The sequence below is a fragment of the Polistes dominula genome, unplaced genomic scaffold, assembly GCF_049000335.1.
Source record: "Polistes dominula isolate Pdom_NZ unplaced genomic scaffold, Pdom_raw_medaka contig_84, whole genome shotgun sequence".
In the NCBI taxonomy this organism is placed as follows: Eukaryota; Metazoa; Arthropoda; class Insecta; order Hymenoptera; family Vespidae; genus Polistes; species Polistes dominula.
In genome coordinates, this window is record NW_028300944.1 from 2528480 (window position 1) to 2555239 (window position 26760).

The following is a 26760-nucleotide window of genomic DNA, read 5'->3' on the forward strand; positions in this document are numbered from 1 at the left end:
CTAATAACGGGGAATAATCTTCGAATGCAGTGGCTAGAAATTTAATAAGATTGAATAAAGTAAGCAGGCAAGATTGAGCGATTACATCGAATTAGAGCTTATTCCGGAGCTTCGTGAATAAGATAACCATAATAATAGACAATGTACTTGTAGAAAATCACAAATAAGAAGAAAACATTTGAATAGTTGCCCCTTGAGGCGCCACTTGTCGCGACTTTGATCCCTCTGACGGCAATTTGTACAAGTTTATCAACAGAAGTTGGTCAAACTAGAATGTGTATTTACATAGGTTATAAAATTCGACGCAATGCAGAGACAAGAGAATAGGGTTGAAAATAAAAAAGTGTTTAATAATGAATCAAGAATGCCCAAAAGTGAAAAAATATTTGACAAGAAAAAATATAGATTAAAAAAGTATAGTAATAAATATAAAGGTAAGAAAATGAAAGAATTTATATATGTCGTTGCGATTAGCGATCGTAAATTATTTTTAGGTTAGATTCTAATACTTTCAATGTGTTATATTTTTGATAGTTCATAAATGGCAATTACGAAAAACAGTAGCTATTTTACGTGATTTTTATAATAAAAATCACAGGGGTGAGCATGGTCAACAGAATAAACTTGAATTTAAAAAAGGAACGAGGTAAGATCATTAAATGTAAACAATTATTAACAACTCTTCAAAGTTCAATCAACTTGCTTCGAATTTTGATCTATTAATGTTTTATTAATTGCATTAGCGGGCCAAAAAAAAGTCCCAGCTTCTTTGACTTTGCAAGGAGTCAATACTTAGAGAAGAAGGCAGATAAGAAAAGAAAAAAGGAAGAAATATTAAGAATACTAACGATAAAGAAAGAAGCTTTACGGAAATACAAGGAGAATAAAATGCAAAAATATAAAAAGTTATCTAAAAAAACGAAGAAGGGTCAACCCGTAATGAAGGAAAGAATAGAACTTTTATTGCAAAAAATACAACAAGATAAAAACAACGATGTCACTGTGTAAATTATACATTTACAATATATTTAAATCTAAATAATATATTTAGATTAAAGTATGTGTTACGAGTTTAATTTGCTCGTACGTAGACTATTTTCGTTAAATGTAATTGTCATCGGTGTACAAAAGAATTAAAAAGAAATAAAATAACGAACGATTGATTAAAAAATAACGACTACGATGTGAACTTAACTATAAATTAAAATAATTATTTGTACATTCCTTCCTATAATTTTAAGTACAGCGGTACTTATTTAAAAGAAAAAATAATCGAACGAACAATTCGGTTTTATCGACCAATCGATTAGAAAGGTAGGAAAAAGAGAAAAAAAAGATGATGGCGCGAGCTCGAACGATTTAAAGAATAAAGTTTTTTCGCGCGCGTATCAGGGCGCATGCGCGTTGTTCTATACCGTCGAGCCGTCAACCAGTGAACGATTGCAAATGGCGACAGCCACGAAATCTTTGGCACCGACTCGCGAATAGTTTCACGCTCACCGTGCACTTCGCAACCGAGCCGCGCTTGAACGCTGTCCTTAACCCAGATCGGTATGTATTCTTTCCTTTAAACAATTTTTATCTTACATTTGACAGATCCTATCGAGAATTTTTCCAAAAATTATCCCAACTTTTATCCCGTACGGCAGACATCCTACGTTACCCCGCGCGTCCAGTAAAAAGACAGCTTGCCACCGATCTCTCTCTTCCCCGCCGAAATATCTACATTACACTCCTATTACTCTCTTTCTACTTCGATCGATACGTCAGACGATTCTATTCTCCTTCTACTTCTTCTTATTCTTCTTTCTCTATCTCTTTCTTCCTATTCTCGTCCTTTTCGTTGTCGTCGTCGTCGTCGTCGTCGTCGTACTTCATTCGCGACACAATTTCTTCACCTCCTCCACTCTTCCTCCTCTCCTCATCTTCATTTTTTTCTTCTTCTCTTCCTCCTCCTTCTCCTCTTCCTTCTCTTGATGATACCGCGACGATTTACGAATCTCCCTTTGTCCGCTAATCGTTTTTATTGACTACGTGAGATTCTAACGAGAGTGATAACTATTGTCAAAATCATTTATCCATCCAAATTCGTCATTGATAAAAAGTACATATATTATTTCTAATACTATTTTTTATTTAGATAAAATTGTATTTGATTTATTGTCTTACAAATTAATTGTTATCATGTACAGCGAATAGAAAGTTAACTTAATCATCTGTCATTTTTGTCTTAAGCATGTGAAGTGAATGGACACACCATATCTAAATATTTTCTCTGAAGGAATACTCGTCATTGATGATATATTTGACATTACAGGTGGTTCAAGCAAAAGGAGGCAAGATGCCGGCTGTTAGAGGTGATGGCATGCGAGGATTAGCAGTCTTTATTTCAGACATTAGGAATTGTGAGTTCAGCGATTAATATATTTTCATATGTACTCCTTAATAATCAAATGCGATTAGAAATAAAAATGGAATGTCTATTCTAAAACTGTCTTTATTGGTTTACTCGTTGAGATATGCACTGCCATTGAAATTTATGTGACGTATAAAATATGTAAAGAGACAGGGGGCGGAGTCCTGATATAACCGATATAAGAGTATCTTACTGATAGCTTTGCTTTTAAACACAGATGCATAAAAATAATTTGATAATGTTTAGGAAAGATACAGCGTGCCCTAAAAACAAATTAGGATGTTCTATTATTTACTTCAACTAATAATCAATGATATTATATTTATCATTTTCATTTGTTTAACAAAGTTTAGCAGTTTAAGCTTTAATTGTAAATAAATCAATATTTGGTTCTCTTGATGAACAGCCAAATGGCATAATGCCATTATAGCTTTTCAAAAAAAAAATATATATATATATAACAATTCAATGTCTACGTAGTCATTATGTGTCCAGAAGTTTCAATCATTAAATGTCATTTTTAAATATAAGAAAGATTAATAAAACAGATCTTAGTTTTAATTGCAAAGTATTATGAAAAATGTAATAATTGTTCAGGTAAAAGTAAAGAGGCAGAAATAAAAAGAATAAACAAGGAATTGGCAAATATACGCAGCAAATTTAAAGGTGATAAGACACTGGATGGATATCAAAAGAAAAAGTATGTGTGCAAACTTCTATTTATTTTCTTGCTTGGTCATGATATCGATTTTGGGCACATGGAAGCGGTTAACTTACTTTCCTCTAATAAATATTCGGAAAAACAAATTGTAAGTCGCATTCATCTTCTATGTATACATACATTTAAATATAAGAATGTTTTATTATATATTTATTTATATAATTTTTGCAGGGTTATCTTTTTATATCAGTTCTAGTAAACACCAACAGTGATCTCATTAAATTAATAATCCAAAGTATAAAAAATGATCTTGCGTCTCGCAATCCAATTCATGTAAATCTAGCGTTGCAATGCATCGCTAATATTGGTAGTAAAGAAATGGCAGAAGCATTTGGAAACGAAATTCCAAAGTTACTTGTGTCAGGGTAAGTAAACTCTTTACGTTCTTCTCTAGGTTATGTCACATGCTTATATATAATATATATTTTCATTTCAGGGATACAATGGATGTGGTTAAGCAAAGTGCAGCGTTGTGTTTGTTGCGATTATTACGTACTGCCCCAGACGTTGTTCCTAGCGGAGAATGGACATCTCGCATAGTACATCTTTTGAACGATCAACATCTTGGAGTTGTAACCGCAGCTGCATCGTTGATAGATGCACTTGTTAAGAGAAATCCTGACGAATACAAAGGTTGCGTTAGTCTCGCAGTTTCCAGATTAAGCAGAGTATGTATTACAAACAGAATTTACTCGTCTCTTCTTCAACTATTATAAATCAAACTAATTCTTTACTATTATAACGAATCTTTTATGATTGTAGATTGTCACGTCGAATTACACAGATCTACAAGATTATACTTATTATTTCGTGCCAGCTCCGTGGCTGTCTGTTAAATTATTAAGATTGTTACAAAATTATACCCCACCAGGTAGAAAAATATTCAATTTCTATGACAAATTTTCTTATTTATAACATGACTTATTAACAATTGTATTTCTATATTTAGCCGAAGATCCAGGTGTCAGAGGGAGATTAAACGAGTGTTTGGAAACGATATTAAATAAAGCTCAAGAACCACCAAAATCAAAGAAAGTACAACATTCTAATGCAAAGAACGCAGTTCTTTTTGAGGCTATTAGTCTAATTATTCATAATGACAGTGAACCAAATTTATTAGTACGCGCGTGCAATCAATTGGGCCAATTTTTATCAAATCGCGAAACGAATCTACGTTATTTGGCACTTGAGTCTATGTGCCATTTAGCCACATCCGAATTTTCCCACGAAGCTGTGAAGAAACATCAAGAGGTAGTGATATTATCTATGAAGATGGAAAAAGATGTTTCAGTAAGGCAACAAGCGGTAGATTTATTGTATGCCATGTGCGATAAGAGTAACGCAGAAGAAATAGTACAAGAAATGTTAAACTATCTCGAAACTGCAGATTATTCTATCAGAGAGGAAATGGTTTTAAAGGTAGCCATTTTAGCGGAGAAATATGCTACAGATTATACTTGGTACGTTGACGTTATCCTAAATCTAATCAGGATAGCTGGTGATTATGTCTCGGAAGAAGTCTGGTATAGAGTTATACAGATTGTCATTAATAGAGATGACGTACAAGGATATGCCGCTAAAACTGTTTTTGAGGTAAATTGAATTATTTCTTATTCCTACTTAAATCTTTTCTATATGATCCTTTAATAAGAAACATTTCAGGCTTTACAAGCGCCGGCGTGTCACGAAAATATGGTCAAAGTCGGTGGTTACATTTTAGGAGAATTTGGTAACCTTATTGCTGGTGATCAGCGTTCATCTCCATCCGTACAATTTCAACTATTACATTCCAAGGTACTTTAACACTCTTTTCTCTCTCTTTTTATATTATAAATTATGTATCCTTCTTCTTGATAACACATCTATGTCGATTCTAGTATCACTTGTGTTCTCCAATGACACGAGCGTTATTGCTATCTACCTACATCAAATTTGTTAATCTCTTCCCCGAAATACGGACCCAAATTCAAGACGTTTTTAGACAACACAGCAATTTGCGTAGCGCGGATGCCGAACTTCAGCAAAGAGCATCAGAATATTTGCAATTGAGCATAATAGCTTCTACTGATGTATTGGTATGTTAAAAGATATATGTGTGTGTGTATTTCTTCATTTAGGTTCCAAATTTAATAATATATATTTGCATGAAATTATATAGGCAACTGTACTAGAAGAAATGCCTGCGTTCCCAGAACGAGAATCTTCGATTCTTGCAGTTTTAAAGAAAAAGAAACCTGGCCGTGTACCGGAGAACGAAATAAGGGAAAGCAAAAGCCCAGCACCAAACACCAATCATCACGCGGAAGCACCATCTGTTACTGCAGTTTCTGCAGTTAACAATACTTCTGCAGATCTGTTAGGTTTGTCGACGCCACCTTCGTCTCAACCAACGAGCAATACTGGTGTTCTTCTGGACGTCTTAGGTGATATTTACAATATGCCAAATAAAGTTGGTGCAACCAACGGTACTCAAAATATGTACAATCCTAAAAAGTGAGTTATTTCAAACAAAAAAATCATCATTCGTATAGAAGAATATACATTTGTCAATATATTTATGGTCTGCTTGTAGATTCGTTTGTAAAAACAATGGAGTACTCTTTGAGAACGATTTGATTCAAATCGGTGTTAAATCCGAATTCAGACAGAATCTAGGACGCGTTGGTCTTTTCTACGGCAATAAAACTCAATACGCATTACATAGTTTTCAACCACAGTTATCGTGGTCGGAAGAAAATCAAGCAAAGTTGGCTGTTCAGGTTAAGGTCGTTGATCCTGTCTTGGAAGCTGGTGCTCAAATTCAACAGATGATCAATGCTGAATGTATCGATGACTACAGTGGTGAGTAAACTAACTGTATTAGAAATGTAACCACAACTAAATCTTAATGATTTTATTTTGTTTTTATTTCAGACACACCTAGTATGCTTATATCTTTTATTTATAACAACGTACCGCAGAAAATTACTATGAAGTTACCATTAACGATAAACAAATTCTTTGAACCAACGGAGATGAACGGAGAATCTTTCTTTGCACGATGGAAGAATCTTGGAGGGTAGGCAAATTTAAAATGAAGAAAGTAAATTTAAAACTGTTGTATTGTATCGAACATATAATATATTTTTAGTGCGAATCAACAACGCTCGCAAAAAATATTCAAAGCGCAACAACCGATGGATTTGGTTCAGGTTCGTACAAAATTGCAAGGATTTGGAATGCAGTTGTTGGATGGAATCGATCCAAATCCCGACAATTTCGTTTGCGCTGGTATTGTTCACATGAGAGCTCAACAAGTAGGATGTTTATTACGTCTTGAACCGAATAAACAGGCTCAGGTAATATTTTGTAATATTTTTTTTGATGAATGAATTTACTATACGAATGACTTGTATACACTTTTTCTTCAGATGTTCCGATTAACGGTGCGTTCGAGTAAAGAATCTATGTCCGTTGAGATCTGCGACCTGCTAGTGGATCAATTTTAAAAAAAGGGCCTAGCAGGCGTGTATAGAAGCGACGAAGGAAGCTAGTTTCATGGTCACGTCGCGGGAAGGCACGATAACGCTTTGTAATGCTCCCAAATGTCGTCGACCGCGTTGTACCAGGAAATAAGAAAAAATACTAATAATTAAACGTTAAGAAGCGTGTGCTGCGGTTATACCCAAGCTTACGGATGATAGACATCTTTGATTGCTGTTGTAATATCCAACGCCATGAAAATCATACTCACAAGAGATATTTGGTGGCACGTAAGAAGAAAGTTTAAGAAAAGAATTTACGAGGTTTCCTGAGCAGCCTAGCGTTAGGACGTAAGATTAATATAAAAAATGAAAGAAAAGAAAAGTAAAAAGTCTAGGACGATGAAAAATGTTCAATGATATATACACTGTATATACGGTGGTGGTATCATTGTACTTTGTCAATCGTTTCTACGCGACGTTTCCATCTTATCAGACTCAGCATTCCGGCACAGACGTAAACGTATGTACCTTTAGTTTCTAATTCCACGTGTCGGGTTCTCGTAGACGTTTATTCTCAACGTCCAAAATAGTTTTTTTGGGGTGGGGGGGGGGGTTTGAATTTTGTCAAGCAGAGAACGGAAAGCAAATAATTATTCGCACCGATCTTTCATTTCGTTTTCTTTTTTTGAAAGCGACTCGTTTCCGTTTACTATCTTTCTGTCTGTTAATGTGTGTGTCTGCTGTTCTATGTGTGTTGTGTGTGTATGTGTGGGTGTGTATCTCTCAATGTGCATATGAGAATTGTTGCGTACGTCACATGCGAATGATAGAAAGAGACACTCGTGCCGTACGAAACAAAAATGCGATTATGCGTGTGGTATATACTTTTTTTTTTTTTTTTTTTTTTTTTTTTTTTTATATATAACGAGCATCATACGAAATCCAAAAATAATCCTCAATAATTTTACGATATATGTGCATAATATCGTAGCAGCGTTTATAACGCAACATATCAGTTTTTTCGTAGCACACGAGCAATCATATGTCGCAAGTGCCATTTCCATGCAATCACTCGTTAAGAATTATCTATATCGCGATCCATTTTTGTCTTTACTATTTCTTTCGAACTTTTTCAAACCATTTTCTTTTAAACACTAAACGTACCATGATCGAGTCCTGTAATTTGTAAAGATTATTTAGAAATCTTGTTTTTGGTGAAAACACATCAAATTTAAGTTAATCAATTTTAAATAAAATAAGATACATTTGCTAAAATCTTATTCCATATGAAAATATAATCTTTTTTTTAAGATGGTATAAATAAATATATATACAAAGTGTCGGTAGGTTTAGTGTTAATCTCGTTTTCATCTTTATCACAATGGCATGCAAAGATTAATAAGTAGATTTATAGTTGCGTTAGAACAATTAGATCCAAGAGTTTCATTTATATTTGAATATTTTTCTATATTTTCCTAATATAAAAAAACTCAGAGACATAGAAGATTTCTATGATCAATTTTTTGTTTTCTCTGCTTCCTATAATGTTCTCTCTCTCTCTTTTTCTTTCTCTTTCTCTGTTCTTCTGCTTAGTTTCGCGGGATAAATCCATGGCTGGTATATTTCCCCCTAAATTGTATGTACTAGAAAAAAAAAAAAAGAAACATAATATGTTTATGCGTTGATAAAAATGATGATGCTTGTCGAAAACGTTAAGATGGATGATGGTGCCGTGATCTTTTTTTTTTTTTTTTGATGAATAATCCCGAGAGCGCTAATATAATAAATTAGTTCTATTTCCATGTAAGCATGACTAGAGATTGATCTTTAATTAATTTTAACGAATCTTTTATATGAGATGTATATTTCATTAGTAACATATGTAATAGAGAGACGCGTGTACATTGTACAGGTGGTGATATTTACAATGCACCGATAAAATGCATTAGGAAAGATTTGCTGCGTGGTTGGATTGTGAATATATGTTAACGAATATATATCGTCGAAAGAGTATAACCAAGAAAAGATTGATGAGGAGTCAGGGAGGTGGGACGTTGATGATGAGAAAGGAAAAGGAAAGTAAAAAATGCAGCTTTAAAGCGACGTTGAGACATGAATAATATAGTTTACGAAAGACGATGATAATTCATTCAGATGATTGTAAAGCTACTATTCAATTTGTAAATAAGTAATTTTCATTATAATAATTAGAAGCAAAGCCCCCTGTTAACACTTTAATGGCTGCTCACACAATATGTGTGTGATGGCTGGGCCAATTTTTAGCATTCGTTCACACAATTGTGTGATGCTACTAATGCTGTTTAAATTAATTCTTCAAAAATATTGCCAACCACTGGCAACATTTGACTACGTAGACGTGCGGCCATTAAAGTGGTAATGAGGGATTGTTTGTAAGCGAGATAATGTAGATCGGCAGTTACTCGTAAGCCTCGAGAGAAGGAACCTTTTAATTAATTCCTTTAGTAGTTTTTTATTTTTATTTTTATTTTTTTTTTTTTAAGGTTAGAATACCATCAAACTTTTCCTATTGCGTATATGCTCCTTCCGTTTGTTCAAAAGGCGCACCACTACTCTTCTCAATATGACGATGATGCCCTTTTTTTTTTTTTGCATATATTTTCTTTTTGTTTTATATTTAATCATAAGTTCACATAAATATTGTACAATGGTATAGATACATATCTGTTGAATGTGAATGTTTAACTTATAATATATTATTCAAAGTTATTGAGTTAAATGCGTTTGATGATCGGCGAAGAGAGAGTTAGAGGGGGAGGGGGAGGGAGATCTACGTAATTTACAGAATCGAAAAAAAAAGATGCCTACATTCTTCTTCTTCTTCTTCTTCTTCTTAAACGTTTTACGTCGCGTAGAAGTTAATATTTAAAAAAAAAAAAGGAACGAAATAATATGAAGCCTGTACAAATTTCGAACCGATAATCGAAATGATGATAAACAAATGCAAAGAAAGAATAATTAAATATATTAATCGTGGACAATAAGTATTAAACAGGCGATGTTTTTTGTTTTTTGCGAATAGCTTAATTGCGACAACAACAACAACAACAAAAACAAACGAAAAAATAGTTTGTTTTTGGAAACGGAAATAAAAAAATGAAAAATTGTCTTTTTGCGAATTCGGGGATACGTTCTATATATCCCATCCAATTAAGTAGTATTCAATGTGTTATATATGTATAAAATATATCCATGCAGAATCTCATTACTAATTTCGAGCATTTCTACTTCTTCCTTTTATTATTATTTTTATTCTTATTTTTTTTTTTTTTTTTTTTTTTGCAAAAAGTTCAATGGAGAGTAAAACAATACTCGTATTTCTGCTCGAGAAAAAAGAATAAGATTAAACGATTATCACATTATTCGCCAGTCATGGATTTTTTTTTTTAAATATCATAAATAATCGAAAAAAAACAGAACCAAAAAAACAAAATGTAGCTCTCTTATTTCTTTTTTTTTCTTTTTCTTTTGACAAGTGTGAACCACTAATGAAAACACAAAAAAAAATCATTTCTAAAGAAAACAAATTTATTATACAAAAATTGAAAGTGTTTATGGTAGTAGAGGTTCGTTTATTTGTTAATATATATATAAATATATATATATATATATATCGGTACAAAAATTATAATGAATGATGATGATGATGATAATATTCGAGATAATTGTATATTTAAATGTCTTTATTTGTTAATTTACGAATGAATGCGTGTTGTGTGTACGTGAGAGAATTTCGCGTGCGCGGTTATATACGATATAATATATACATATACATATATACATATATATATATATAAATATATGTATACATACACGAGATAAATATTTGATTATCTTTTTTGTTTTTTTTTCTTTCATTTTTATTTACGTAATAGGGGGCACACATAGAAAAAATCTCGATACTTTTCCATTTTCCAAATTATGCGATAAAAAAAAAGAATTAAAAAAAAAAATAGGGTTCCTTTAGCTTTATTAAATCTAATTTATATATATATTTTCTCCTTCTTCCAAGCACTGCTAGCGAAAAAAAAAAAACAAGAAAAATAATAACGAGCGCGAATCGCTTATTGTAATATTTGATTATTTTATATTTTTTAGTTTATATATATATATATATATATATATATATATATATATATCTGTACACATTGTTTTAGAGATGCGCGACTTTGATTTATATTATTGAACAAATATATATAATATAATATAATAATAATAATGATAATGATAATAATAATAATAATGATGATGATATAAGCCGTTTATTTTGAAAGTCGCCTGACTCCATTTATGTTCGAATTGAGATATTGAAGGGTTTGCGTTTCAATGCAATTAAAAATATACTAACGAATTATACTGCTTAAGTGTATGTAAAAGGTTTAAATTTACAGTTCTTATTAAAATAGTGGCAATTATTAAGTAAGTAATATGCGTTTTCTAACCACGAATGGAGTTAAGCGCCATTGTCAATATCAACAATTTGATTTGTTCAAAAATTTCGAAGAGACCCAACTCCATTCAACATAATTTAAGATACTTCAAATTGAAAAAAACAATACTTAATTTATTTTACATATCTTTAAAACACTTCAGAAACATAATTTATGCGATTCAAAATATTTTTTAACTAAATAACGTATAAAATTACAAACATAACCTACAAAACAATTTACTACTCATCTACATTTTGTGTGTGTGAAAGGGATTTGAAAAAGTCATGATGTTCCCGGTGGTATAGAACGTAATAGGTCAATTATGTCCTTGAATTTTGCCGTTGTAATTTGTCTGATATTTTTATATAGTGGTGTCAATACAATATTTTCGAATTTTCTTGGTCTATCTCGACGTGGTAATAAATTCAGGACTTTCAAATTTTCATTCTCATTCATTGATGTCTTATAGAAAATTTGATACGGTTTCATTTCTGACAAAATGCATGCAACATATTTTTATACCAGTTTATTGATTCTTCATCAGAATTCTTTACCTTTTTAAAAATTGCGTCTTCTAATCATTTTCTTCATACAAAATCTTCTTGTACAATAACCAGGTGCAACCGGAAAATAATTCTTGACAAATGGAGTTAGGCCATTTTCAAAATAAACAGCTCATATATTCCGTATATATATAAAAAAAGAAAACAAAAAGTTTGAAAATATGTTTATATTGATTACAATATGTTTGTTTGTTTTATTTTCTGACAATTTTCTTTCGTTTAGCATCACATGTTTTATAGTTTGCACCAGCCTGTAATGCGTTAGTGAGAGAGGAGAGCATTGTCAATGGGTGCCGTGACGTGCCGTGCCAAATACTCCGAAAGCGCAAATGGGTCCACGAATAAAAAAATATGCTATTATACGATGGAGACCAATAATAAGATGTACGCCAAACTATATAAAAAAAGGCTAAAAAGGAAAACACAAGAAAAAAAAAAAAGAAGAAAAATATAACCAAATATATTTCATTAAAAATCCTATATATATATAAAAAGGGTTATTCACCAGCACTTGCCACCTAAATAGCTCCGAACGTATGAAAGTAACAGAAAAATGGATAAGGAAAATGCTGCATGAAAAATTCAGGACTACAATATGACATTAGTGTCTTTTTGCGAGATTAAGTCATATTTCAGATTTATTTGAATACTTATTTTCGGATAGCGGCTGACAAGACAAATCCAATGATGTGCAACATTAAATACAAAACCCGACAATGACCAATAAAAACTATTCGGAAAATATCTGTACCGTCCGTTGTCGGAACAACTAAAGTATGACGCAACCCTGACGCGACCATGACGCGGAAGAGTTGTATTGTGGCCGGCTTGTTCACCAGTTTTTACCTTCGTTGACCTTCAAAAATATTAATGTTGCACATCATTGGATTTGTCTTGACAGCCGCTATCCGAAAATAAGTATTAAAATATAACATTATATTTCAAAAAACAAAGTTTATCAATAAATCTCGAAAATGACTTAACCTAGCAAAAAAATACTAATGTCATATTGTAGTCCTGAATTTTTTATGCAATTGTTTCCTTATTCACTTTTTTACTACTATTATACTTTCGGAGATATTTAGGTGGCAAGAGCTGGTGAATCACCCTGTATATTACCGTAAAAGACCGAAATTGGTTAATGTCAAGATTGTTGCATAATCATGGTGTGTATGTTAGAAATATTAATGTGTATGAATAAACTCAAATATTTAGTCTTTCACCGTAGTGTGTTTGGTACGTGTTGACGTTCACCAGGTGAATCTTGACATTATCTGATTTCAATATACATACGTATAAACATATATATTAGGTGGACCGGAAAGTAATGTCGCTTTCTAACCTTAAATTCAAACGAATAAATTTCTAACAAATTTATATTTTTAATTAATAACATAATCAACTTCGTTATCAACAACCTTTTTTCATCTATTATGCAAATTTTTAATATCGGACAGATAAATTCAATCAATTTTTAATTAAAATATAAGAATTGACATACATGGAATCCCCTAATATATATAGTTATAATATAATATATGTATATATATATTTTTAAAATTTTATTAAAAATTTTTTTTTATTTATTAATTTATGTATAAATTTTATTTATATATTTTAAAATTTTAAATATATATATATATGTGTGTGTATGTACCATAAATAGTTAGAAGAACTCGATACTATAAGAAACAAGATGAATGGTAATTCTTGTTCGTGCTTTTCGACGAGAACAAAACAACGAGCATGATTGAAGTATCATGTCCGTCTTTATTGTTCATTAAATTATTATTTATTATACCTCTGCTGGTCTGGGGTAAAAGAATATGACCGCAGTAAATCCCAGCTTGTCGTAAGAGGCGACTAAAAGGGATAACTCATTCTGGTGTATTGTTAATATTATTATTGTTATTATTATTAACATTATAATATCGTAAGTTTACATTTACACTTACATTTACAGACTTATTATGTATAAATTAAAAGTTAGGGGTATTAAAATACCCATATTCGTACGCGCTCATAATGCAAAGCACCAATGACTTTTGGCTGGACGGTTAACGAATGATTTTTTTATTTTCTTTTTTTATTTTTTTACAAACGCTTCCGTACAAGCCAAAAAAAATTATTCATTATTAAATAATTGTGTATGTATACGATGATTTATTTTGGCATTAGTTTTTTTTTTTTTTTTTTTTTTTTTTTTTTTAAGTGCATACTCTTCGTAAATAGGAACAACGAATTTTTCTACGTAAGTTCATTTAATTAGATTTAGAAAATGTTTTTCTTTTTTTTTTTCAGAAAAAGAACGTCCATTTATTGTTCATTTTTTTTTTAATTTTTTTTCGTAATAATTGAGTCTTTTTTTTTTATTTTATCTAAAGTGTGTTATAATTGTTAGATAAAATGTTCATTTAAATATATATATATATATATATCGCGAATCAGAGGTTTCTATTTATAATATAACAATTTATTATAATAGTATGAACGATTTAGAATTGAAATATGTTTTAAGGGATGAAATGAAAAAATGTAACAATAATAATATACACATAATTAAATTGTTAGGCGTATTCGATGTGTGAAATATTTTATAGGTTATAATTCCCATACGCGTTTTCCTATCTACGAGGACAAAAAAGTATATGCTATTTTTATTTCTTATTAATATTTATATACGTTTTTTTTTGCAATGATATATCGTATGTATATGTATAAACGATTAGGAAGAAAACGTGAAATGATTAAAAAAAAAAGTAGAATTATTAACCCTTTGAGTGCTAAATACTTTGAACTAAAATGTTTTGTAGAAATGGAATAATTTATTACTAACTAGATTCTAATAATAAATTGTATTTATTAATTAAAATTTTCATTTCTGAATATAATTTAATTAATTAATATAAACATTACATTATTTTTCATTAATATTAACAAACACGTATATGCGTCAATAGACGCACTATGGTAATTTTTACCAAACGCATATATACGTTCATAGCACTCTAAGGGTTAATTACGATTCTAGTGCATTTGGTTTTATTTTATTTCGTTTTCTGGCAATAATGATAATCGACCATTTGCGATTAGGGTACTTGTTATGTGCATAAACTTACGCAACCCTAACCTATAAGAAACATTTATTTTTCGATCGTATTTTTATCTTTTTTTATTTTTTCTTAAAATATCGTGTATTTTCACGATATATATATATATCATATCGTAATAACCATTAACTAACATTGTAAATCAGCAAGAACAAAAAACATATTGGCACCAATTTAGAATCTTTCGTGTTCTCCATAATGGCGTGTTTCATTTATTTAACAGGTTGAATGCCACGCCAATTTTACCGGAATTGTCCGTGGCGCCAGGATGTGGAATATATGTCTATTAATCTGGCCACGGCGGTCACCGGTGGCCCCCATGGCATCACAGCCAAATTAAGTGCCGATCACCGGTGACCCCCCTGGCATTTAACCTGTTAATAAAAAAATTAAAATAGACGGATTGTAATCGACAAAACGATGCTGATGTTTCTGTCGTTGTAACGCGATGAAATCTAATTCGAAAAGTTACAAAAAAAAATGAAAACCATTTAATTTTCACATTATTCACATTAAAAATAGAAATATATGCAATATGTGATTATATACAAGACGTGTATATAAAACAAAAGACCGATATTACAAGCGTCCTAATTAAAGATAAAATGAAAGTATGATGATGCCATCGATAAACGAAAAAAGTTCGTACACATTCTATCATTTACATAATCATTTTCTCATACGATAATTCGCTAGTACCGTTGTATACCTATTCAAAGTATTATAAAAATGAATCAAATAAAAATAGCTATAGTATACAAAGCGTGCTGCTGCCATATTGGTAGGGGGCACCACTAGTGTGACCGCTTGAAAAAAAGGTGATTTTGGAGAATATTTTTTAAAGAAAACTACTGCTTGGAATGTTTTAATTTTTTTAAGGAGATATTCGTGGATATGTAATGAATATATGACTAAATTTTTGGACCAGAAAATTGAAAATTAAGCGAGTTATTTGCAATTTTCCAAGGCCCCAACAAAAAGTCCCCTTACTGCTGTAGTTACAGCAACCTTGAAATCAAAAAAACCAAAAAATTTATTAAACTAGAAGAAATTTTCCGTACCATGAACCTCGGTCGAAATGAAAAATTGAAATTTAACAAAATGGCGGAGTTTTGAATAAAACGTTTCAAATTTCGTGCGAATATTTGATAATTTTTGGCCTGCTTGTAATTCAAAGTTGATGACTCTAATTCAAAAACTATTTGAGATATGCACTTGAAATTTTAGTATGTTATTTTTAAAGGTATAGAGACTATCGAAATATGCAAGAAAAAAAATCGATTTTTTTCAAAATTTCACACTAGTGGTGCCCCTTAAATGGACATTCGTGCAAAAAAAAACACACACATTCATACTTTATCGAAGTTAATTTCGGAAGAACTTTGGACTTATGATCGTCACATGCATATGTACACATATATATGTTGGCATATTGAGTTTTGACTAGTAAACAAGGATTGTTTTTTTTTTTTTTTATGTTTTTTTTTCCCCCTTTTATTAGGGTGAAACAAAATTTCGTGCGTTTTATTGTATAACAAACTGCATAATGAGGTCGTTTATTTTTGTAAAATTTATTTTGAAAATGTTAATGAAAAACAAGTGCATAATGGGGTAGATTATTTTTGTAAATTTTATTTTGGAAATATTAATTGAAAAAGAAAAACGCACGTACTTTTGATTCAACCTAACCTAATTCACCCAAATGAATTTCAAAGCCTTTGCATCGTTCGAGATTTGGAATCGTAATTTTCGTAATCGTTACGATCAGTTGATTCTTCATCCAATAGCAAATCATGATATCCAGCAGCTTCGATATCTTTTTCAATAATTTTTTGTCTGTCTGTCAAATGAAATATTTGTTCAGGTTGATTGATCAATACAGTTTCCTCGTCGGTATTTTCGGCATCTTCGGGTGCCAAGAAAAAGTTGCCACGATTTTTACATTTCCTATGATAATCCGGATTATCCGGAGCAGCACGATGACATGAATCGCAAACCGTGTCGGTTTTTGCGGTACACGGATGTGCTTCGTACAATCCTGGACCACACCTCGAACATATCCAGCAGGGTTGGGTACTGTGATGAGGACTATAAGTGCCAGATAAACATTTGGTACATTCGGTGTCACGACCACGAACACATCTACTGGTTGCACCCCAACCTGGACCGCATCTGGTGCAATGCGAACCCCCTTTATGATGCCTTATGCGTGGTCTACCCTCGGTCACCTGGAATCGAAGCAGAAAACAACAGACGGTTAATACCACCTTCTTTTCTTAAGGTTCACTTCCCTTTCCCTACATTCCCCTTACCCTTCACAGTAAACGAGATCGAAGTAAAAAAAAGGTTAGTGCGAAATTAGATAAATTGTCATTTTGTTGTTGTTGTTGATCGTAAAAGGGGTGAATACGATCAGTTTTATCTTCGACTAAATTTAGTATTCAAATTGGACCGTTGAAGAACAGGTGTCCAGGAATAAAATGCACCTGACTTCGAGGCGAACACCTTGCGCCTGCCTTTCTTTCTTTCTTTCTCTTCGTTTCCGTAAATACATGGAAAAATGTTATAAATAACCTAAAGGCAAGAACAGAAATGGCCTCCTTTTTCATTTATTCACGTTATTGGTTACCTTCTCTCGTGGATTCTTTTTTTCCTCTTCGAAATAAGTACATTGAACTGTTACTTTTTTCTTTTTTTATTTATTCTTAGAATATATATTTTTTTTCAAATTTCTACAAAGAAATAAACGAATTGGAAAAATATATGGGTATGGGAGTTGGGGTAAGGTAGGTTAGCAGGTGTTAGCAGCCGGTTTTCGGCACGTGTCGTTATTAATTTCTTATTTCTTTTAACGAGATAAAAACGAAAGGTGTATCCTGAAAAATGAGAATACGTGTCAGGTCGTATCGATCGATTTCAAAGAGGAATGATAACGTAGACGAGTTATCGAATTGATCAAAAATAGCGTCATAATAATAATACTAATACTTTATAAATATAATATTGCATTAATACTATTAGAAGGGGTGAATCTAAAGTTGTCACGTTTATTGTATTATAAACTGCATAGTGAATTGTTTCTGTAAAATTTATATATTTGGTTTATCTTATTAATATAATTAATATTTAATATATTGATAATACAAAATGTGTCACACAATTGAAAATTATCAAAGCTCTGAAAAAAAATATTTAACTCTTACAGTTAATTCAAAAACTGTATAAAAGATTGTTTTTGTAAAATTAACATTGGAAATAATAGTACATTTTTGTTTCAATCTAATAATATAACTAATATTTAATATATATAAATAATAATAATACAAAATATTTCAATTGGAAGATTATCAAAGCTTTCAACAAAATATTGAACTCTTACAGTTAACTCAAAAACTGTATAAAAGATTGTTTTTGTAAAACTTACATTGGAAATATTAATAAAAGTTTGATTCATAATATACTTTATACATATTTCCTAATAATATGCTAATATTTAACTCTTATTGGTCGTCAGGTTTTTATCTTGATAATTCTCACTAATTGTAAACAAGTTTTAAGTGATTTCAGTAAATATGCAATAAAATTGTTTAATATTATAAGAATAACTCATTATTTATTAGAAATTATTTATTTTTTCCTTTTTGAAGAATTACTACAATTATATAAGATTATAATTTATTATTTTATTATTAATAACATATTTTTATTTGTAAGTCATTTCCCATGTGACTTACGACCAATACGGGTTAATTTATTGAATGTACAAAATATTTCAATTGAAAGATTATCAAAACTGTGAAAAAAAATGATATTGCAATAAATTCAAAGGAATTTCCCTAATCAGAAACTACTGAATCGATCTTAATAAATTTTTTTTTATTTCATATGATTTTTTTTTAACTTAAAATATAGGATAATTGTTATCGAGATTATTTTTATTTTTTATTGCTAATTTAAAAATTTATTATTTAGAGGTTATGTAGATCTGTAGATACTGTAAGTTTTTATTAGATGGCGCTGTATTATTTTGATTAGCGCAATTATTTTGATATATTTAGGTCATACGTTTTTTTTCATATTTACATATGACATAACTAACCTTACTTTTTATATTTTTTACATTTTTATTATAATATATATTTATATTTTATATTTTATATTTTTTCCTGTACTATTATTTCATGTATTCCATTCTAATTGTGTGGTATTATTTTATGTTATTATTTATATATTATAAATATATTAAAAATTTATGTTGTTTTATGCCTAATTTGAATTCCTAGAAACTATTAGTGAATATTAATTTGATTGCATTAAATATTTTAGAATTATATTAAATCAATATTTTATAACAAAACCACAGCAATGCGTGGTCGGAGCATTCTAGTTTAATATATAATTGATAATACAAAATATTTCGATTGGGAAATTATTAAAGCTTTAAAACAAATGATATTGCAATACATTAAAGGATTAATATTTTATTAAATAACAATTACAAATAATTTAATAATAATTAAATATAATTTTATAATATTATATATAATATTAATAATTCCCTCTAATAATATATACTAATATTTATAATACATGATTAATAATAAAAAATATTTAAATTGAAAGATTATCAAAGCACTGACAAAAAAAAGAATAATATTTCGATACGTTAAAGGAATTCGAGTATAGTTTGATTGAAAATTTGTCGTATCGACGATTAACGGAAGTAGCAACGCTCTCGCAGTGACGAGTATGAATAGGAACTTCCGGCAGGGCGGATACAAACCGGAAGCTGTAATTGTCATCATATATATATATATACATATATACTCCCCTCCTTTGCATGTTTTATTTCCTTTTCCCTTTCCTCTAGTGTTTTTTTTCTTCTTTCTTTTTTTTTTCGAATAAACGTTTGACTTGACCATCGAAAAGTCGAGTTGGTTTTTTTCCCCCTATCTGGTAGTTTTATTCATCGACGCGTGCAATAAAGGGCCCGGTGCAATGCGTTAAAGGGGGATGTTACTCTGGTCCCTTCCACGATTAATACACGATAAGGAAGTAACATTTTTCCCATTTCCATGTTCAATTGGTATGATCGTGACTACTATAATATACTTAGTATAGTATTCACCCTACTACTACTACTACATCGACGATTCAAAATCGAAATGGTCTTCCCCCAAGTTTGCTCGAAGGGTTAAAGGAAATACCTTAGCAGCTGCTTCGATAATTATCTTTACGAAACACTCTCATAACTTCCCATTGTTTTCGAACGCCTTTGGCTTAAAAACGAGAAGTGGGCGGGAAATACTTTGGGTATAAAAAATCATAAATCATAGCAAATCGATTCACCTAAAGGCGGTCCCCCTCCCCTTTTCCTCTCCCCCCCTCCCACCTTCCTTTCTTAGTTTTTTACACGGTTTAACAAAGATACATTCGTTCCTTCTTTCATTCGTTCGTGAAGCTGTAAATTTTAAATCAGACAAATCGAAATAAATTTGATATAAAACATCGAACACATTTAACCTCTTAGACACGGCTGAATTTGGCGCGATTATGTAAACTGTACAATATGTGTTGAATAATGGTTGTTTTCTACATTAGAATTAAATTTTTGATAATTAAATTATAATTTTTCTTAAAAACATGATACACATACTTTAACTTTGACAATTTACTTTAATAATTAATAATACAGTTGGTACACAAACGGTGAACATGTGAGGTAATAGAGCAAGCCACAATAGTGGCGCGTTGTTCAAAAAGATAACATCAGCGAAAGCTACTATAGTGACGCGTCGTTCAGAGAGATGAAATTCGCAAAAGCCAGTATGGTGGCGCTTCGTTCAGAGAGATGACATTTGCAAAAGCCATTATAGTGACGCATCGTGTATTTGAGGTTAATAACAAGGGAAAATAGGTGACCTATGGTGGAATTTCTCTTCTCTTATATTAGAAATAGATTTATAACTTTACGAGACAGAGAAAGAGAGAGAAGAAATTTCGTAGCTTCGGTGCTAGCAAAAATATAGGTCAGATGGTGAAAAAAAGCTTTTCAAACGTTTCCTACCAGAAACAGAAAGAGAGAACATTTGCATTTGATTTTCCAAGAGCCTGCGCGCGTGTCAGGGACCTAAAGTAATTGCAAACAGCCTCGTAATTAGTGTATGTATATGTATGGGTGTGTGTATGCTTCTTTTTTTTTTTATTTTTTACAGAGGAAAAGGAAGAGAAAATTTGTGGCTAATCGTGGCCTTCAATAGATCCGACTAAAATTATAACGTTTCCAACTTTATTTTCTTTTTTTTTTTGTTGTGTTACCTTTTTAAACGACCAAAGTAATGAGTAAGCACTTGTGTTTATTTCAAAGGAAAAAAATAACTACTACTATTACTAGTCGTAGGCGATTCTTTTAGCGAGATAAAAGGGAATACGAATGTTTAGAATATTCTATTCGTTAAATAAAACTTGCCGTGGTATTTAATAAACACCTTAAATGCAGTTCTCCCTTTTTAAATGAATTTCTTTCAAACTCTAACCCAGCACATGAATAACAAAACTAGGGCAAGTTGAAGCTAGCCAAAAAAAAAAAAAAGAAATTAAAAACAAGTTGATTTCAAAAATATTTAACGAAATATATATTTTTTTTTCCAAGAGAATGTTTCACAACAACAACAACAACAACAATAAAAAAATGTAATTGGACTCGAATGATAATGACTAGAAGAATGACGCAGAAATCGAACGAAAAGTCAAAGTTTAAATAATCCGTGGGCAGTTATCTCATGTGTTGTGTGCGTGTGTGTGTATGAGTGTATGTGTGTGTGTATGTGTGTGTAAATGTAAAAGTGCATGCAAAGAGACACATGAACGAAGAATGAACTAAAAGATATAAGCACTTGTGGAATCGGCTCCCACGAGTTGCACGGTTCGTTAGTAGAAATTGCACAGACTTTTGACCAGCCCTGATCTTTCTCGGTCGACCTTAAGGTTCAACCCTATTCTCTTTCTCTCTTTCTTTCTTTGTGTGGGTTCGGGGCCCTATTGTCGTCACGGGGATGCGCGTTTCATGCGAACCACTCTCTTATCTGAACAAACGATCTTACCTTTTCGCCACTTCGAAGGAAATATCCTTATGAGATAGTTCCAATTTCATTTTGTCTTTTCTTTTTTTTGTTTTTTGTTTTCTTTATTTTATCTCCTATTATTAATTATCAAAGCAATTAGCCGGTAGATCTTTTGTCTGTACGTGTAGGTTAAAATTTACGGACTGTGAGTCAATTTGACTAATTTCAAATTTGTTTTGTTAAATATTTATTTTTATATATAAAAATTCAGTGCTACATTGCTGGTTTCCAATAACCTTGGAGACTACTGCAATTTACTTTTACTTAATAAAATATTTTTTATTTTGTGTGATTTTTTTCAACTAAGAATATAGAATAATTTTTATCACGATTATTTTTATTTTTTATGGTTAATTTAAAGATTTATTATTTAGAGGTTATCTAGGTCTTTAGGTACTGCAATTTTTCAATAGATGGCGTTGTATTAAAATTCAATTATTTTGATATATTCAAGTTATACGTTTTTTTCAGATTGCTTTTTATATTTTTTTTCGTGTATTATTATTTTATGTATTCCTTTGTAATTGTGTACTGTTATTATTATATAATAATTACATATTATATATTATATATTAATATTTATTATTATTATATATTTTATTATTATATAAATTTTATTATTTATATTTATATTTTTTATTATATATATAATATATAAAGTTATTAAAATTATATATGTATAATAATGAAAAATTATAAAAAAATTTTTAAATATAATAAAATAAATTATTATTTATTTTAATAATTTATTATTTATATTTATGTACATATAATTTTATATATATAAAATAAGGTTACTAAAATTATATATATAATAATAAAAATTATAATATAAATATATAATAAAATATATAAAATAATAAAAATTACTAAAAAATTTATAAAAATATAATAAAATAAATTATTATTTATTTTATTAATTTATTATTTATATTTATGTACATATGATTTTATAAATATAATATAAAGTTATTAAAAAATTATTTATATAATAATAAAAATCATAATCCAATAAAATATAATTATTATATTATATATTAAAAATAAATGTTATAATATAATTAATAATAAAAATTATAAAAAATTTATTAAAAAATAAAAAAAAATTATTATTTATTTTAATAATTTATTATTTATATATATATATATATATATATATTTCACATTTATCAATATATATATTGATAATTTTTTATTAATGTTTATATAATAATATTTATTATTATTATTATATAATAATAATAGTTAAGATATATAATAAAAATAATTTAGAATTATATTAAATAAACATTTTATAACAAAGCAACAACAAAACGTAGCCAGAATATCCTAATAAAATTTAAATATTATATTTAAAAAAAATATGTATATATATACATATTTTTAATACCATAAAAACAATTTTGAACTTAAATGTTAATTCCTCCCCCTCTTCCCACACTACTTTATTCAATGTTCGTAAGTTAAAAAAAAAAAAAAAATAGTGAACAAAACATCCATAAATCTAATGTTAACAGTTGTTGTTGTAATTGTTATAATCGCACGTTGTCGAGAGAAAGAATCATCGTTTCCGTCTTATGCAACGTATGCCCATCCTGCGTTGATTCGTATGCAAAGTCAACGTTTAGTATCAAAAAGTTAAAAAAAAAATTATTAAAAATGTAATTAAAACTTACATCAATAGGTAGGATTAGGGTGATAATTGTTAACAATATCACGATAGATTTCCTCGTTGAGATCATCTTCAACTCTTTTTTTTTTTTTATAATAATTAATCTTTTCTCAATGAGATATCTCACACTAGTGTTTATAACGTTCTCAAAGAAATCATACTCATAATAGGATTTTAAATCAACGATTGATACACTTGTTAAAACTTTGAAGTTCAATTATATCGATGAATATTATTACAACTACCGGCTTAGAAATAGAAAGGGAAAAACCAAATCAGTCAGACAGTGGACGTTACGCGAACGACGGTTCAACGTGGACTGAAGCTGGGAGAGCGAAGGTGGTGGGTACGGTGAAATGGTTTCGTTGAGAGAAACTACTACGACGGTCTGACGACGGTACAAACCGATACAAACACTGAAACAACACAACGTGTGCAGCTGTGTAACAACATGCACGTACGTTCGGTCATCTGGCTCCTTTCTAGTCCCTTAAATCCCTTCTACCTTTTTCCTTTCTTTCTTTTTTTTTTCTTATACCTGAAATGGTTCATATAGATGACACAGACTAGACCATAGGAATTAGAATGAACTTGCTAAATCAGTTCACATAGAAAATTCATCCCAGTATTTTGTCTTTTTTTTTTTTTTTGTTCTCAAGGGAAAACTTATAAATGGTATCGATTATGTGCATTCAGGTTCGATTAGTCGCATTTCATCCGACTAATATTCGATTAGGTCCCGCGTTTAGAATGATCGAATTACCCGATTATATCCCGACGAATTGTTCTGATTGAAATTCGATCTGAAATAGGGAAAAAAAGAGATTGGATTTAAGAACACTGAGGTTGGGTTAAGATATGGAATTTGAAAAGGTATTAAAAAGTTGGGAGCAACGATGAGCACACGGACCATTCGTTGTTGGTTGTTGTTGTCAGCTGCTGTTGGCGGTGCAGCTGACAGGCCTTCTGCTCAACGTTTTGCCAGCCGTCGTCTTCTTCTTCTTCTTTGGATACTTGTGCTACAAGAGAAGTAGTAGTACATTACTTGAGTATCTACTGAAAGAAAGACAGGTGTTTGGCGCAAGAACGGGGTTGTGTGCCACGCGACCACTGGCCCTTCAAACTTAACATAATCAAAAGAAAAAAATTATAACCTAAATGACAATATTTCCATCTGTTAGATTAATCGATTTTTGTTTTGTTTTATTCTTTTAAATGGGTTCCTTAGGATCTCCAAAATAGCCCCAAAAAATTATGCTCAAAAAATCATCCTTAATGCAAGTACTTGTTTGTCAAAATACATCATGACTTTCTAATAACTTTAAGACTGTAAACCCGTTTGTCTCAAAATAGCATTTTTTCAAGTTGGCCCCAACCACAACTCGGACAATTTTCAACCAACTCACTTCAAATTTTAACTAGTTCTTTTAAAAATATATTGTCTAAATAAGTACGTAAATCTTTTTTTTGTATATGGAATAGTTCATTTGTTCTTAACAATTTTCTGACGATTTTTCTGCTAATTTTGCAAATTCGACTTTAAAAGTGCGCCTATCAGTCAAAAATCGATATATCACAAAAAACCTACGTACTTTTCTAGCTGTTGTTATATACAATAAAAAAAAATATATTAACTCATAATTCAAAATTTACAGTAGCTATTGATATGGCGATGGGCCCTTCCAAAATAAAATAGGTTATCTAAGAAACGCTGTACAGTCGCCATTTTTAAATAAATTATTCCATAAAAATGATGTTTTACAGTCATATGTTTTAGATACTAATTCAAAATTTACAGTAGCTATTGATACGGCCATGGACCCTTCCAAAATAAAATAGGTTATCTGAGAAATGCTGTACAGCCGCCATGTTTAAATAAATAATTCCATAAAAATGATGTTTTACAGTTATATGTTTTACATACTAATTTAAAATTTACAGTAGCTATTGATACGGCCATGGACCCTTCCAAAATAAGATAGGTTATCTAAGAAACGCTGTACAGTCGCCATTTTTAAATAAATTATTCCATAAAAATGATGTTTTACAGTCATATGTTTTAGATACTAATTCAAAATTTACAGTAGCTATTGATATGGACTCTTTCAAAATAAAATAAGTCGTCTAAGAAACGCTGCACAACCGCCATTTTTAAATAAATTATTCCATAAAAATGATGTTTTACAGTTATATGTTTTACATACTAATTTAAAATTTACAGTAGCTATTGATACGGCCATGGACCCTTCCAAAATAAAATAGGTTATCTAAGAAACGCTGTACAGTCGCCATTTTTAAATAAATAATTCCATAAAAATGATGTTTTACAGTTATATGTTTTACATACTAATTTAAAATTTACAGTAGCTATTGATACGGCCATGGACCCTTTCAAAATAAAATAGGTTATCTAAGAAACGCTGTACAGTCGCCATTTTTAAATAAATAATTCCATAAAAATGATGTTTTACAGTCATATGTTTTAGATACTAATTCAAAATTTACAATAGCTATTGATATGGACTCTTTCAAAATAAAATAAGTCGTCTAAGAAACGCTGCACAACCGCCATTTTTAAATGAATTATTCTTTAAAAATGATGTTTTACAGTCAATCTCCTATGTACAATAAACTTTTACCTGTGCAAACTCAATTTAAATTACATTTTCATGAAAAAAAAATTCACAAAAAAGTATATTTTTTGGGGTACTAAAGTGGCCTTACCCCATAAGAAAATTATCTTGTTATCAAGGAAATCCAGTCGATCATTGCGAAAGGGTCAACTCAGCTCGTGATTCCACGATATCTGTAGACCAAACGTTTCCCATACATAAATAATGCCGCCTCGCCTACACCTAGCACTTTATAACGTGTATATATATATACCCCTCCCCCCCCCCCTATTATATCCTATTATATCAAACAGCTATTATACGGGATATATATGTATTTTATGGTTACGTCGTGCCTCGATGGCGACGTAACGATGAATGCCCTGAGCTGATTCATCGCCTAAATCGGCACGCTCCTATTTCCATGCACATTTCGAAACATTCCAGGAATGACGCCTTTCGAAACCTTTTATCCTAAGGATTTCTTATTTTTTTTTTTTTTTTTTACTATTATTACATATCAAATTTGTGATGTTTTTCTAATGAGTAAAAATATCTATTTATCTAATTTGATATATATATAATTGAATAAATTAAAACAGCATT

General features: G+C 30.3%; 4 protein-coding genes across 7 annotated transcripts in view; 2 read left to right on the forward strand and 2 right to left on the reverse strand.

Moving 5' to 3' along the window:
* LOC107071840 (alpha-crystallin B chain) overlaps positions 1-115 on the reverse strand; it is a 21880-nt gene extending 21765 nt beyond the window's left edge. Inside the window, exon 1 of the mRNA XM_089171827.1 lies at positions 1-115. The gene's annotated coding sequence lies outside the window, so the exon portion shown is untranslated.
* The window catches only part of AP-2alpha (adaptor protein complex 2, subunit alpha), a 12032-nt gene extending 4506 nt beyond the window's left edge, over positions 1-7526 (forward strand). For 2 of the 4 annotated variants that reach the window (XM_089171825.1, XM_089171826.1), the window contains exons 2-14: positions 2318-2405; positions 3014-3225; positions 3309-3502; positions 3574-3805; positions 3900-4008; positions 4087-4730; positions 4800-4931; positions 5015-5212; positions 5296-5630; positions 5710-5978; positions 6051-6195; positions 6268-6475; positions 6548-7526. In XM_089171825.1, coding sequence (XP_089027951.1) covers positions 2318-2405; positions 3014-3225; positions 3309-3502; positions 3574-3805; positions 3900-4008; positions 4087-4730; positions 4800-4931; positions 5015-5212; positions 5296-5630; positions 5710-5978; positions 6051-6195; positions 6268-6475; positions 6548-6625 — 2844 coding nt within the window. In that variant the 3' untranslated portion in view covers positions 6626-7526. The other 2 variants (XM_015331168.2, XM_015331169.2) reach the window with 2 other exon arrangements.
* Positions 183-1174, forward strand: LOC107071841 (uncharacterized). Its single transcript, XM_089171828.1, has 3 exons — positions 183-434; positions 535-646; positions 744-1174. The coding sequence occupies exons 1-3, from the start codon at positions 308-310 to the stop codon at positions 1006-1008; spliced, it is 504 nt and encodes a 167-aa protein (XP_089027954.1). The 5' UTR covers positions 183-307; the 3' UTR covers positions 1009-1174.
* A 5998-nt stretch (positions 7527-13524) lies between the features above and the next one.
* Positions 13525-24115, reverse strand: LOC107071838 (uncharacterized). The gene is made up of 2 exons (XM_015331167.2): positions 23547-24115; positions 13525-16974 (listed from the first exon to the last, which is right to left on the reverse strand). Exons 1-2 carry the CDS (start codon positions 23610-23612, stop codon positions 16456-16458), a joined length of 585 nt encoding a protein of 194 aa, XP_015186653.1. The 5' UTR covers positions 23613-24115; the 3' UTR covers positions 13525-16455.
* Between the last annotated feature and the right edge of the window lie 2645 nt (positions 24116-26760).